This window comes from Triturus cristatus, chromosome 9, assembly GCF_964204655.1.
Source record: "Triturus cristatus chromosome 9, aTriCri1.1, whole genome shotgun sequence".
Lineage (NCBI taxonomy): Eukaryota > Metazoa > Chordata > Amphibia > Caudata > Salamandridae > Triturus > Triturus cristatus.
The window spans coordinates 34,960,265-34,973,496 of NC_140592.1; the positions used below are offsets into that span (position 1 = coordinate 34,960,265).

The window sequence follows — 13,232 nt, forward strand, 5'->3', positions numbered from 1 at the left end:
CAAAACAGCCTTGAACTTGGCATTTGACACTGCTTTGAAGGTCCCAGTACACAAGCTCACTGGCATCCCTTCTTACACCTATGGTTAATGTAAGCTTGTGTTGAGGTAGTTCCTGGTGTGGGGAGGGAATACATTAGAGAAAGAGACAAGGTTCAGCTTTTCACACAGCCATTGTAGGATGTAGGGTTCTCAATGCAGCTTGGATCTGTTTACTTGCTGCTGCTTATCATCAGAGGTTAATCCACCATGGATGGTTTGTCAGTGGTAAGAGGGACCTACACCCACCACATGCCCTCAATCTATGACCGGGGACCAAACGGTACAAAAGATCACCCCATAAAGTAGGAATTCACCTGTCACCCAGAGCTCTCGGCACATGTCCATGAACGCCCTCGTTCAGTGCATGTCTGTTCCCTAGCTAAGGTTTCTACTGCCTAAATACAAATATATACTTACCAGATGAAACAAAGGGAAATCAAGAGACTGGTCATATTTGGAGTCTACTCTCTCGAACGTCTCTTCTGATGCGCTTGCCACATCCACATATCGTTTTGTTTTACAATTTCTGTTTCTCTGACACTTCGGCCATTTCTCCACAACACAAGCTTATGTTCCACAAAATCTTTCTGCCCACCCAACCATGCCTCTAGATGTTGATCACGTATGTCACAGAGTTTCTCTGACACACGAGCATGTCTACATTATTTATTGTGGGTTTACAGTTACTCTTCACAGTTTTCCCCTAACACATCAGCCATTTCTCATGTGACAAGCTGACTTTTAAGATACCTTATCAGCCATGTATTTATGTTGTTCACTTATTTTGCAACATGTGCTCTCTTTCTGCTGCCTCTCCCTCCTAATTCCATGACTTTTCTTGCAATCTTCTCTTTTTTTAGCATGCCAGTGCAGTGTGGAAGGGTCCCTACACAGCTTCTGTGACCAGAGCAGCGGGCAGTGCGCTTGCCGCCCCGGAGCCTTTGGTCATCGCTGTGACCGGTGCCAGCCGGGGCACTGGGGTTACCCAAAGTGTCGGGTCTGCCAGTGCAACGGGCACTCTGAGGACTGCGAACAAAGAACTGGGGCATGCTTGAACTGCAAAGACCATGCGACTGGGGGCAGATGTGAGAGGTGATTATTGAACTCAGCATCTCCTGCAATGCTAAAGGTTGGACTACAGCTTGTGCGGTGTCAGGAGCTAAGGAAGAAAGGTCACTGTTAACACAGAGCATGGCCAATAGATAGGCAAGCCAGCTGGCAAACACGCGCATGCTCATGTAGTAAGCTTGTCATACACCAACAGAGATAGGTTTATTAGTATTCAAAGGCACAAGGTTAATTTCAGAAGGGTTTCTACAAGAAATGCAAGGCACAGTACATAAGTATTTATCAGTTAGGATGGGACATATGGAGAAGTTTCTTGATTTCATGGACAATGGATATTAAACACAAATATGAAAGGAAGTAATTGTTTTTCTTAGTTACAATATTTTTTTTATATGCCTCCTCATTGTTAACCATTATTCCCAGGAGCAGGCTAGTTAATAATCTGATTTGCTACCAGTTCCAATGTGTAGCCATAGTGGCAGCTGGCAGACGGAGAGGCTGGGGAGCGCAGCATGGGCTGGTCTGCCCTAGGATTTGTAGCATTGGGCCTGGGTTGAGATCCAACGTGGGTCATTCCCGGTCAATGTACGCACAGCAGTGCAGACTGTACCTCTGATCTGAACTCTGTGTGCTTTCTTCCCATTAGATGTGTAAGCGGATACTACGGGAACCCCGTTTTGGGGTCTGGGGACCATTGCCGGCCGTGTCCTTGTCCAGAAGGACCAAACAGCGGGCGCCATTTTGCCGTCTCCTGCCATCAAGATGGGCGATCACGGCAAATCATCTGCACCTGTGACAAGGGCTATGCAGGTGAGCGTGCGACCTTACTATGAAGAAGGAGTTTCTACTGATAATAGATAAATCTGTACAAAGCTGTTCTATTATTTTCATACTGAGCCAGGAATCTCTGTTTCAATTCCAAAAGTAACCCAAGTCATTTAAATTGTAGTCTAATAATAAAATTAATTTAAGGTAATATTGCCAGCAGGTTGCGAAAACTCATATTACTCAACAATCATGTCTATCTGCCTTACCAAGTAGACTAATTGACTACATGGGTCCTCTACACATGTTGATGCAAACAATCCTTGTTCAATGGAAAGCGATGCATACTGCGCTCGTGAGCTGGTTCAATTGTGAGTTGAAATATTCACTTGAGACCCATGCATTTGGAAGATGTTTGCTTTAGTCCTAAGGTCTATGTGCACCTTCTCTACGTTCTTCTGATATCCGTCTTAGGTATGCTTGAAAGAAGTGTGATAAGATTGCTTTTCGGAAACTTTCCTCTGTGAGTATAATTGACATCGGAGTATTACAAGTTGAAGGAATCATGGCTGCCGTATGTAGCTGTAATAGGCCTGTGTCAGAGGAAATACCACAGGTGAATTCTATAAACCTGGAGAATTCTCCAGTGCAGAATGTAACACTTCCTCCACAATTTGGTTGAATTATAGTTGCCACCCAAATTTTAATAAGCCACATTGCCTTTAAAACACTGTTACAATATGAGTGAGATTTTCAGGCTACCCCATTATGACCCTCTTGCTGCCCCCAACTTGGAATACATAAATTGAAGAGCAGTACACCACACATACATTTCTTTTTGTCCATTAGGGTCCATTACTGTAAAATACTAATTACAGAGACATCACTTGGGAGTCTAAACCACGTAACGTCAGAAACACAAACCTTGCTGTAATCTTACCTGGGCCCCCTTATATTGGAGAGAGTGGTTCCATCGGTATCATTTATAGATACAATCGTAGTAATTCAACAAGGGCGCCCTGAGGTGGGTCCAAATGTGTATGTGATGTGAGTTCACTATGCAATAGAGAGAAATATTCTTCCAAATGGTTTTACTGTTATATTTGTTTGAAATACACTGTGTACAATTATAAAATACTTTGCAGATGAAGCAGTACACAGTGAAAAGTGAGAGAAAACAACGTGTCATTGGAAAAGTGCTGTAAGCCCCAACTCGATAGTACAAAATGTCTCTTGAAGCAGTCTTGGTTGTGGGAAATAGTGAAGAGTAAAAGCCTTTTCACATACAGGTCCAGCCATTGCCTGACCACAGAGGATGTACAGATCCATTTGTGCCGCTCCTGCCTTTGGTACTTTTCCTTGATGATTTCCTTGGAGATTCATTTCTGGACTTACTTTCAACCCCTTGCAATCGTTGAAGGATAAATTGTGTGTTTCCTCCAATGGATACGTATTCACGACTTGGACTTCATCCATTCTCTACGTGGATCCATAAGAGACCTTTTGCGGAGTCGTAATTCTCTTCTTTCCACGTTTCAGCTTTAGTCCTGAAGGGACCCTTAGGTTTTCCCTGCCATGAATCGAAACGTCAACTGTTTTCCTCAACCAAAGCTGCCCTCTAAAGACGTTTTGTGCTATCTAAGTGAGGCTTGCAGCTCTAATGCACGTACACCTTATTTTCACTCTCTTTCCACTGTGCGCTGCCCCGCCTACACTGTTTTTTCTCATTACGTGCAGCATATGTCAAATGATTATAATTGTAACACATTTTGGTAGATTTGTGCCTTATTTATAATTTAATGGATGGGCCGTTGTTCCACCAGGGGGACGGAGTAAATTACTCCGTCCCCATGGTGGAGGGACCATTCACCAAATTTATATATGACCGCCCAGAAGCGGTCATTTATAATGCATTGGCAGGAATCGCCGTCGTCGCAGTTCCTGCCAATGCCTTTCGTTGTTTGGTGCAAGTCTTCGTCAGCTTGACGCAGCCCTGCACCAAACAGTTTTCTTTTATTATTTTCAAAAAGAAAATCCTGAAATAAAAAATGTAATCCCCCCCTCACCATGGGAGCCATTTCTTTGACAGCCCCTGCTCATCAGGCCATCGGAGGGATGGCGGAATCACCACCGTGGTCAAACCTATGATCTACCCACATTTAAATCGGAAGGGCAAACCATTATGTTTGTCGTAAGGCTATGCCGTCGCTGTATCTATGGAGTATCCTTACCGCCAACATATTATTCTGTCCCAAAGTCTTTCAAATCTATATTAAACTCACAACATATACACATTTGGACCCACCGCTGGGAGCCTTCATTTACATTAATAAGAATTTATCTATATATAATACTTAGGGAACCCCTGTTTTTCATGTTGCAAACACCCCATGCTTCTGTTTAGGTTTATAGGGCTAGCCCTGTTTCCTGTTTAATCTTACGTTTACATATGACATCATAAAAGGCACCAGTGATCACATCAGAAACTCACCAGGCCTTGTGATGAAAAGAACATATGGCCTGGAGAGTGCATTATGGTCCTCAGTCATTGCCCACCTCGAGATGACGCATATAGTTATAGGGGAGTCCCATACCAGTTGTGTGGTCCATTTCCCTTCTCCTCTGGATGTTATTCTTGTGAAGTCACTGCTGAGGCCATCTCTGATATATGCAATCGAAGGAATGGATTGGTGAACTTCACCGCTGAAAATGTTGCATGGGGCTGTGTGTGTACGGAGGTACACACCTTTCCCTGTAATACGGTCTGGAGGTGCTGAAGTGATACCTCCACCTGTAAAGAAGCTATCTAGTGAAATAAAAAAGTTATTTTTAGCCGGTCCTGCTTTGCTACCGATCACAAATAATGGCCATTCGAGGATGTCCCTTTGCTTAATGATCTCAGCTTGGGCCGGCTTCTGTTTTGAGACGTATTGTTACATCCGTCACAGTATTGCACCTTTACCAGATGGTGTTTTAGAAGGGACTTGCTAGTCCTCATCTCAAGGGGCCAAACCTTCCGAATATTAGTTGCTTACACAGATGAAGATCTGCCTCTTGGCAATTTCAGTGTCCATCTGGGGATCACCACTTGGTGACAGGGTGTAGACCAAAGCTTTCAAGCAGATCCTTACGTCATGTACGTGTCTTATAAGTAGAAGGGCACCACTTTATACTGGCATATCTCAGATCTACGCCTGGGATCAACCTTTTCAAATCAAACAGGCTAAAAATTATTAAATATAAAACAAATATCTGGAATAGCAAAATAGTTTGTAAGTAACCAGGTGAAACTGGTGAATGAGAAGAAGGAAGAGAGAAGGTATGGCAGGGAAAAGATTAGGGTGTTTGGAAAGAGTTAGGGTGTTCGGAAAGAGTTAGGGTGTTTGGAAAGAGTTTAGGGTGTTTGGAAAGAGTTAGGGTGTTTGGAAAGAGTTAGGGTATTTGGAAAGAGTTTAGGGTGTTTGGAAAGAGTTAGGGTATTTGGAAAGAGTTAGGGTATTTGGAAAGAGTTAGGGTATTTGGAAAGAGTTTAGGGTGTTCAGAAAGAGTTTAGGGTGTTTGGAAAGATTTTAAGGTGTACAGGGAAACCTTGGATTAAAAGTGTAGAGGGGACATCTCGAACCAAATGTATGTTTGAACTTAGCAAGTTGAACAAAATGAAGAAAAATGGAAATGGGAGTTTTACTGCATACATTTAATTCAAATCATTTGGTCGAAAAAGGTGTTTCTTACCCGATCATCCAAGAAATTAACAGGTGTTTTTTTACTGGTAAAGCAGATAAGAGGCAGAAATCTTCCATAAAACGCAGTGCTAACTTTACAAATAACCTATGGTTATGTCGTTAGTCAGGGTATCACCTTTCTGTGCAGATTGCCTTGGAAGTGACAATTCTTGAAAACAACTGAAATCTGAAAATCCAGCTTCATTTGAGCAAGTTAATTGATTCACAAAAAAATATCTTTTGTACATTATAGAATTGTTTCACCGCATAAGAGTGATTCTTAGACAATAGTTACACCTAGTTTATTGTAGGAAACTGGCTCTTTATATGATGTATCAAAAATCTGATATGCCGTGTAAAGAGTCCACGGGCTCCCGTATGAGTGGACAGGGGCTTGCTATGCAATCCCAACGTACTCTATTAGGGGGTGTTAGGGGGTAGTGTGGTCGAGCAGCCTTAGGCTTAACACCGAGGAGTGCAAGATATTTGCAAAATACACACAATAATCAATAAATGACAACACGACTCGAGAAGAAGATCCACACCAATTTATAAAAATACCAAGTACTTTTATATATGTTTAGGCATCAGAGAAAAATAGTTCAGATAAGTTTGTTTTTAAATATAAATTCTTTTTACTTTAAAAAGAGGATACGGTGCAATTTCTGAGTTCTGCAATGTTCCCCTAAGGATGGAAGTTCTGCAAACAGGTACAGTACATCGACTTATAGGACCAATTTCCAGGAGTGAAGGTCAGTGGTGAGCAAGGTCCAAGGCAGCACCAACAGTACGAGGGCGGCACAAGGGCGGCAGGGTGAAAATCAGTGTCGGGAGCCCAATGCGTTTCAATGGGGATAGGTCTCTGTAAAATGATGCTGCAGGTTCTGGCTTGGAAGCCATTCAGGCCGAATCAAGAAGGTGGGCTCAGGCCTCACAATGCTTGGGTTACGGGGGAACACCTTTGGTCCTCTTCTGCAACGTCCTGGGGCGACAGGTTCGGTAGTATCATTAGGCATCGGGTTTTTCCTTACCAGAGCAGTCTGGGTAGAGGGGGCCTGCGTGCAGAGGCTGCAGGCGATGTCGAAGAGTCCAGGAGGGGTGAAACCACATTGGACTCGAGCTGTGGGAGAGTCTGGGGGACCTTGTTGACCCTGGTGGCCCACCTCAGCCCAGGCCAGAGACAACGGAGGCAGTGGTGGCTTCAGGTGTCGGGTTTTGGCAGTTCCCCGAGGCCTCGGGGTCTTCTTTTTGGAGTGTCTGCTGAACAGGTCCGTAGTTCACGAGAGGTGTTGAGTCTTTTTCGAAGACAGGCAGTCCTCCCACATTTCTGGAGTCACAGCAGCAGGACGAGTTGACTTTGCACAGATTTCAACGAGAGATGCAGACAGGCCGGCGAGGTTGGTACCAGATCACCTGCTGCTTCTCTCCAGCTTTTGTGGCTCTTCGGTGTCCTCTCTCTTATTAGGTCATCAGGATCTGCTTCTCTGGTGCCAGGGCCTCCCCTAAATACTGAATTTAGGGGCATTAGGGGAGTGTAGGGTAGTAGCCAATGGGCTACTGACCCTTGAGGTCACTATGCCCCCCATATGGACACTTCCTGTGGAAAGTGGTCATAACCCTGTCCCAGAATTCCTAAGTATGCTATCACAAAGAGGGCTACCTCTGAAAACGAATGTCCACCTCGCAGTAGCCCACCTGAAGGGTGGTACTAGCCTGGATTTGGCATGCCTACCTAACTAGCTAATTTTCCCACCTGTCTAGGTGCCAAGGGGGCTCAGGACGGGGGGTGGCTTCCTCCCCTGTGAGGGCAGCCAGATTCGCATTCCAGAGGCAGCAGCTTCGTTGAAGCATGCTGACCCAAGGAGGCTAATCAGCAGGTCATCCTGTGGGAGGTAGTGTTACACCCTCTTCCCGGACAGGCCTTTTGTTTTGGGTCTCCTGAGAGCAAAAGTTTCTCACCCTAGGAGGTCAGAACAGCGTCAGCTGCAGAACAGCGGCAGGCTGGCAGAGGCCAGTCAGCAAGCACACCAGGGGCTGGTAGGTTTTCAGGATGCAATCTCTGGATGCATGTATTGGTAAATCTAACACTGGCATCAGTGTGGATTTACCAATATGAGATGTTTCATACCAAACACCCCCATTTCCAGTGCAGCCATCATGTAGCTGGGGACCACGTTTTCACTAGTGTCCAGCACATGTCTTAAGATGGCTTCCCTGGACACTTGTACTGGCAGTAATAGGACTGACCAGCACAGGCGTATATCTGCTTATGCAGATATGCCCGCACAGATAATATTTAGCACCCTGCCTTAGGGCTGTCTGGACTGCTGTAGGGGTGACTTATAAATATCATATGCAGTGGTAGGGGACATAGCACACAGGGATGTGTGACATGTCATGTTTTCATTTTTGTCTGCACAAGACACGAATGCTGCAGTGGCAGTTTGCATGTGCTTGGTGAGGGGTCCCTTAGGGTGGCACAAGTCATGCTGCTGCCCTTAGGGACCGTATTTAGTACTTCAGGCCCCAGGTCCCAGGGTATCATTTACTACAGACTTACAGAGGGTGCTAAAGGTTTTGCCAATTGGGAGAAACAACTGAACAATGTTGGGAAAGAGCTCTGGCACTTGGACCTGGTTAGCAGGGACCCAGTGCACTTTCAGTCAAAATCCCATCAGTTGCCTGGCAAAAAGTGGGGAAACCATGTCAAAAAGGGGCACTTTCCTACACTTACCCTTGCCCTAAACAGTATTAAATACGACCTTCCAGCCTTGAGGTGAAGGAAACTAGAGACCATTCAACCAACAATTTCCAAATGCTGGATAATTGGGTCAAAGGAAAATCCAGGACTGCCTTCAAAGAGATGTCTGACCAGGTGTGCCTGGGTTGACATGACACTGATTTGAGGGTTCCTGTCTTTAGTTTCCGGTGAATATAGATTTGGGTATGAAGTACCAGTGAAACCTTTTTTTCATGTGGCCGTGGCATGATCATTGGCATCAACTCTAGAATATCTGTCCAACAGGTGTTTGCATGCAGTAGGTGGGAGAGCTAGAGAAGACTACATAGTAAGGCCCACCTCTGTTCTGAAATTCCTGATGGCAGAATTCTCTCTTACATACACATACGTGAGAGTTTTACCTACATCTTTGGCCAAGTAAAATCAGTCACCCTTTGGTCCTTTGCATCCATTCTTATGATCCTTTCTCGTGCCACTTGACACAGCCACAACACAAGGAGGCAATCTCACTAGGTTTACTGTGGGTGCATTGCCAATCACAAGCACAATATCTACGTAATTCTCCAGCACTAAATCTTTCATCGATAGACTTGTTTGAAAGGTGTTCTACCACAATATTGAGTTTTAAAAGATTGGCCTACCAAAATATCACAGCCAGGAGATTGACTACCACACAATTGTACAGCCTATTATATGAAGGTAAGTATAGATGTTCTTAATATTCTTAACCCCACACCTACGTACTTTGACAGTATATACATCTTAAAATTAGTTAGATGTTGAATTAAGAATAGTAAATATATATTCACCTATATATACTCGCCATCACAATATCAATATTCTGGATACAGTAAATTTATCTTTACCTATATGTACGGACTGTCACAACATTGCAGTGATCGATACTTTGGATACAGGACTGTGGCAGTATGATATTTATTCACTCGATATTGTGATATACATCCTTCTTAAAGAAGTCCTCACCATCTGACTAGAAACCCTCTGTAGTCAACATTAGCATACTCTATTCACATCTGTGCATATATGCTAAGTAAGGCACTTCTTAGGCCTGGGTAAATTGACCTGGAAAAATACAGAAATAGTTGCCCGCTTTGTCTCCAATGCTCAACCCTCTTGCTCAAAACAGTCCTCAGCAGACTGACTATCTTAGTGAGGCTGACACGATTAAGACACTTGTTTAATAAATAGAACGACCCCTCTGCCCATGCACCATATCTCCAATAACCTAAAAACGCTAACCAGATGTGTATCATAGGGTTTACCCTCCTGAACATAGTTTATCAGCTGCAGAAAAACACCCCATAGTATTGTATATAGCGTTGATGTGGAGAGCCACTCCTAAGCCACTGATTAAATCTTCCGGGGCCTGGGTGGCAATTTGATCAAACTCAAAACCGTATTCCCTACCATAGATGCTTGGATGGGCTACAATACGTTGGATATTAATAACCCCAAAACGAATAATATTGAGAACAAACATAACATTACAAACACCCTTATTGCCCACATGCTGTTGGGCATTTACAGCTGTTAATTGCTTTTCCCCTCATTCACCCGCACCTTAAGCTTGGGCACATAACTGTACCGTAGTCGGTTGCTAATGCTCTCTGCAAAGTGTGTTACCCAGTGGTAACACCAAAAGCATTCTGTAATTCCACTTAAATAAAAACCACAACCAATAATTGTATGAGATATGTACCCATCAATGAATGCTCTGTACAAGCAGTTGTCCACATCAGTGTGACTATAATGGCAGTTATTAACCTGCGGATGGAAACGACAGGAACAGAGCAGACAGCGTGGGGGCGCGGAGGCAGGGTCATGGTGATGGACCTGCTACACTCCCCTTTCTAGCATCTTGCTCTCAGTCCTGACTTGCTCCCACTCACTCAAGTGTTGACGGTAACCAGGAATGCAGTGCAATTCAGTGCAAGGTAATAAAACACTGTGGCAGGAACGAGGTGAAAAAAAGGGGCGAAGGTTGGGGAAATTCCCATTCAACATCCATAGCCTGCCATTTTGAATCACTGTCTCACCCAGCTCAGCCCTGCCATGGGGAGAATTTCTTGACTCCTGAGATCCTGTTAGTAACTGGGCTATTGCAGACACTCTGATTCTCAGATGCTTGTGTGCTGCTGTCACTTAGCAAGAAACCAACCATAAGTAAACGTTTCATATTTTTATTCCCACTTTAAATATGGACCATGGTGGCTTGAAGGTACATTTGCTACATCTGCAGATGTTCCTTAATGAACTGTGTAAAGCAAATTATGTAAAGTTTTCATTCAAACTTATCTTGGTGTAACCCAATCTACAGAGGCACTACAAATGGGCTGGAGGCTCATCACCAGGACATTCGGTACTGTACTGCTTGTCATGCTCTGGGGTCCCACAGGCTAATTCATAAGCTACTGACAGTGGATTCAGCTCTACAAGCATTTCAGAGCCACCAACCTCTTCAAATATCACACAATTTCCCCAAAGCTTAATCTAGCACAGGATTAGACCACATGAAATGTGCCATTTCTTGCTTCCTTAATTCTAGGCTATTGCTAGGTACCCAATCCTCCATCATTCCTGGATCCCAAATGTTGCTGTGGGCATGCTTTTCTTGTGTGTTGACATGTCCCTTTCCTCCTCAGGAATGGTAAAGCGATCGGAAGGGGTTCGGAGTGAGTAAAATTCTTCCTAAATCTGCCTTCCATCCAGTATCCTCTGCATGGCCTTACCACGCAATACCACCTTACTCGCCCTTTCACGCAGTGTGTCCCCATTGTGAAGCGCCTTCATACATAACACCATGCTGGTCTGCAAGAGGATGGTTGTAATGTGTGAGTGGTGCTTAAAGGCGGCTTCTTGCAGAGATCCTGGGTTTTTTCATCATGCTAAACACATCTTTCCTAATGCTGAACAGGGTGTGTTAGAGCAGCCAGGACGGAAGGGCACTTCACCACTCACTAGGCGTTTCACGTCGATGCATGAACATAAAATGTATGAAAATAACCTGAGTTTTAGGACTAGAAAGAAGACTTCCATGGCTACCTGCAAGGGTAGCCAGGGGACATCTCAGGCTGATCCAAAAATGTTACCTTGGCCGACGGTGATGGTGGCTATGAAAAGAATGCTACGAAACAGGAAATGCCATGTCTTATATGTAGTGCTTACTTATCGCACACATGTAGTAAAGTACATTTTTAGTTATTAGGCCATTCAGTCTTCATAAAAAAGGATTAAGCAATTATATATCACAATCATCACCAAGGCACTTAACATACAATGAATGTTATTAAAATGTAATTTCTGATTTCAGTTACTTTATAACATTACTTTAAAAAAGTTCCCACTGCTATTGCTATCTCAGGATTTTCAGGGGGGAACAGGGAATCAGCTGCTATTGCTGTTTGAGATGCTGCGAAGTCAAATGGGACATAAGTCTGCATTAGGAAGTAAAGTAGGGCAATTAGGTATATTAACATCTGAGACCACACAGCCCTTTCTTGAGATTGCAACAGTTGGAACTGAAGGGGTATGTTTATTTTCACCTGTGACCATGGCGCAGGTCTATCTTGTAGTCCTGTGTGTAAATATTGAGTTTCTACATAGCACTTAATGCTGGTGTTGGTTTGCTTCTAAGAGCTGCTGGTGTTAGTAGAAGAGAGACATAAAATGCAGAGGCTTAAAGTGAGTGACCCAGGATCACACAGTTTGGTCAAGTGTGGAAACTTAGAAAAGAACTCCGGTTTCCTGGTTCCACAGACTATGGGCCTGAATACGATCTTGACAGATGAGATACTCAGTCACAAACGTGACGGATATTCCGTCCGCCGTCTTACAAGTTCCATAGGATATAATGAAATTGTAATATGGCCGACGGGATATCCATCACGCTTGTAACTGAGTATCCCATCCGTCAAGATCGTAATAAGGCCCCAACTCTCCTCCACTGCACTCACAGTGAGCGGAAAAGAGGAGGCATCAGGCACATAAAGCATAAACATGGTAACTTACATGTTCTACTGATTGCACCTGGTCAGTCCTAGTGACTCTGCGGTGTTGAGTCGCCGGGTGCAAGAGAATGCATTCAACCAGAATGAGAAATTGAAGACTGTGTCTGTGCCTCCACAGGGTCACGCTGCGACGAGTGTGCCCCCGGCTACTACGGGAATCCATTCCAGGCTGGCGGAAGATGCCTGCCGTGCCAGTGCAACAACAACATTGACATGACCGACCCTGGTGTCTGTGACCGTCGGACTGGGCTGTGCTTGAAATGCAAGTTCCACACAGAGGGAACTCACTGTGAGCACTGCCAGCTGGGCTTCTACGGAGACGCCTCCCGGAGGAGCTGCCGAAGTAAGTGAGGGGCCAGAAGCCATCTGCAGCAACATTCCTACGGATTCAGTGTGTGTGTGTGCTCGTGTATGTGTGCACATGGGTGTGGGGAGCATGTGAACGCATGTCTGGTGCCTGCTACGGATCTGCAGCAACATTCCTACTCATTCAGGGTCTGTGTGTGCTCGTGTATGTGTGCACATGGGTGCGGGGAGCATGTGAAAGCATGTCTGGTGCCTGCTATGTATCTGCAGCAACATTCCTACTGATTGTGTGTGTGTGTGCTTGTGTATGTGTGCACATGCGTGTGGGGAGCATGTGAAAGCATGGCTGGTACGTGCTATGGATCAGCACCAACATTCCTACTGATTCTGTGTGTGTGTGTGTGCTTATGTATGTGTGCACATGGGTAGGGGGAGCATGTGAAAGCATGTCTGATGCCTGCTATGGATCGGCAGCAACATTCCTACTGATTGTGTGTGTTTGTGTGTGTGCTTGTGTGTGTGCACATGGGTGTGGGGAGCATGTGAAAGCATGTCTGGTACCTG

General features: G+C 44.7%; 1 protein-coding gene across 2 annotated transcripts in view; it reads left to right on the plus strand.

Moving 5' to 3' along the window:
* Window positions 1–13,232, plus strand: part of LOC146797320 (laminin subunit beta-2-like) — a 342,744-nt gene that overhangs the window by 254,148 nt on the left and 75,364 nt on the right. The window contains exons 20-23 of one of the 2 annotated variants that reach the window (XM_085624321.1): window positions 900–1,131; window positions 1,754–1,917; window positions 10,998–11,027; window positions 12,481–12,705. In XM_085624321.1, the coding sequence (XP_085480447.1) occupies window positions 900–1,131; window positions 1,754–1,917; window positions 10,998–11,027; window positions 12,481–12,705 (651 nt within the window). The remainder of the gene's footprint in view (window positions 1–899; window positions 1,132–1,753; window positions 1,918–10,997; window positions 11,028–12,480; window positions 12,706–13,232) is intronic. The other variant, XM_085624322.1, reaches the window with a different exon arrangement.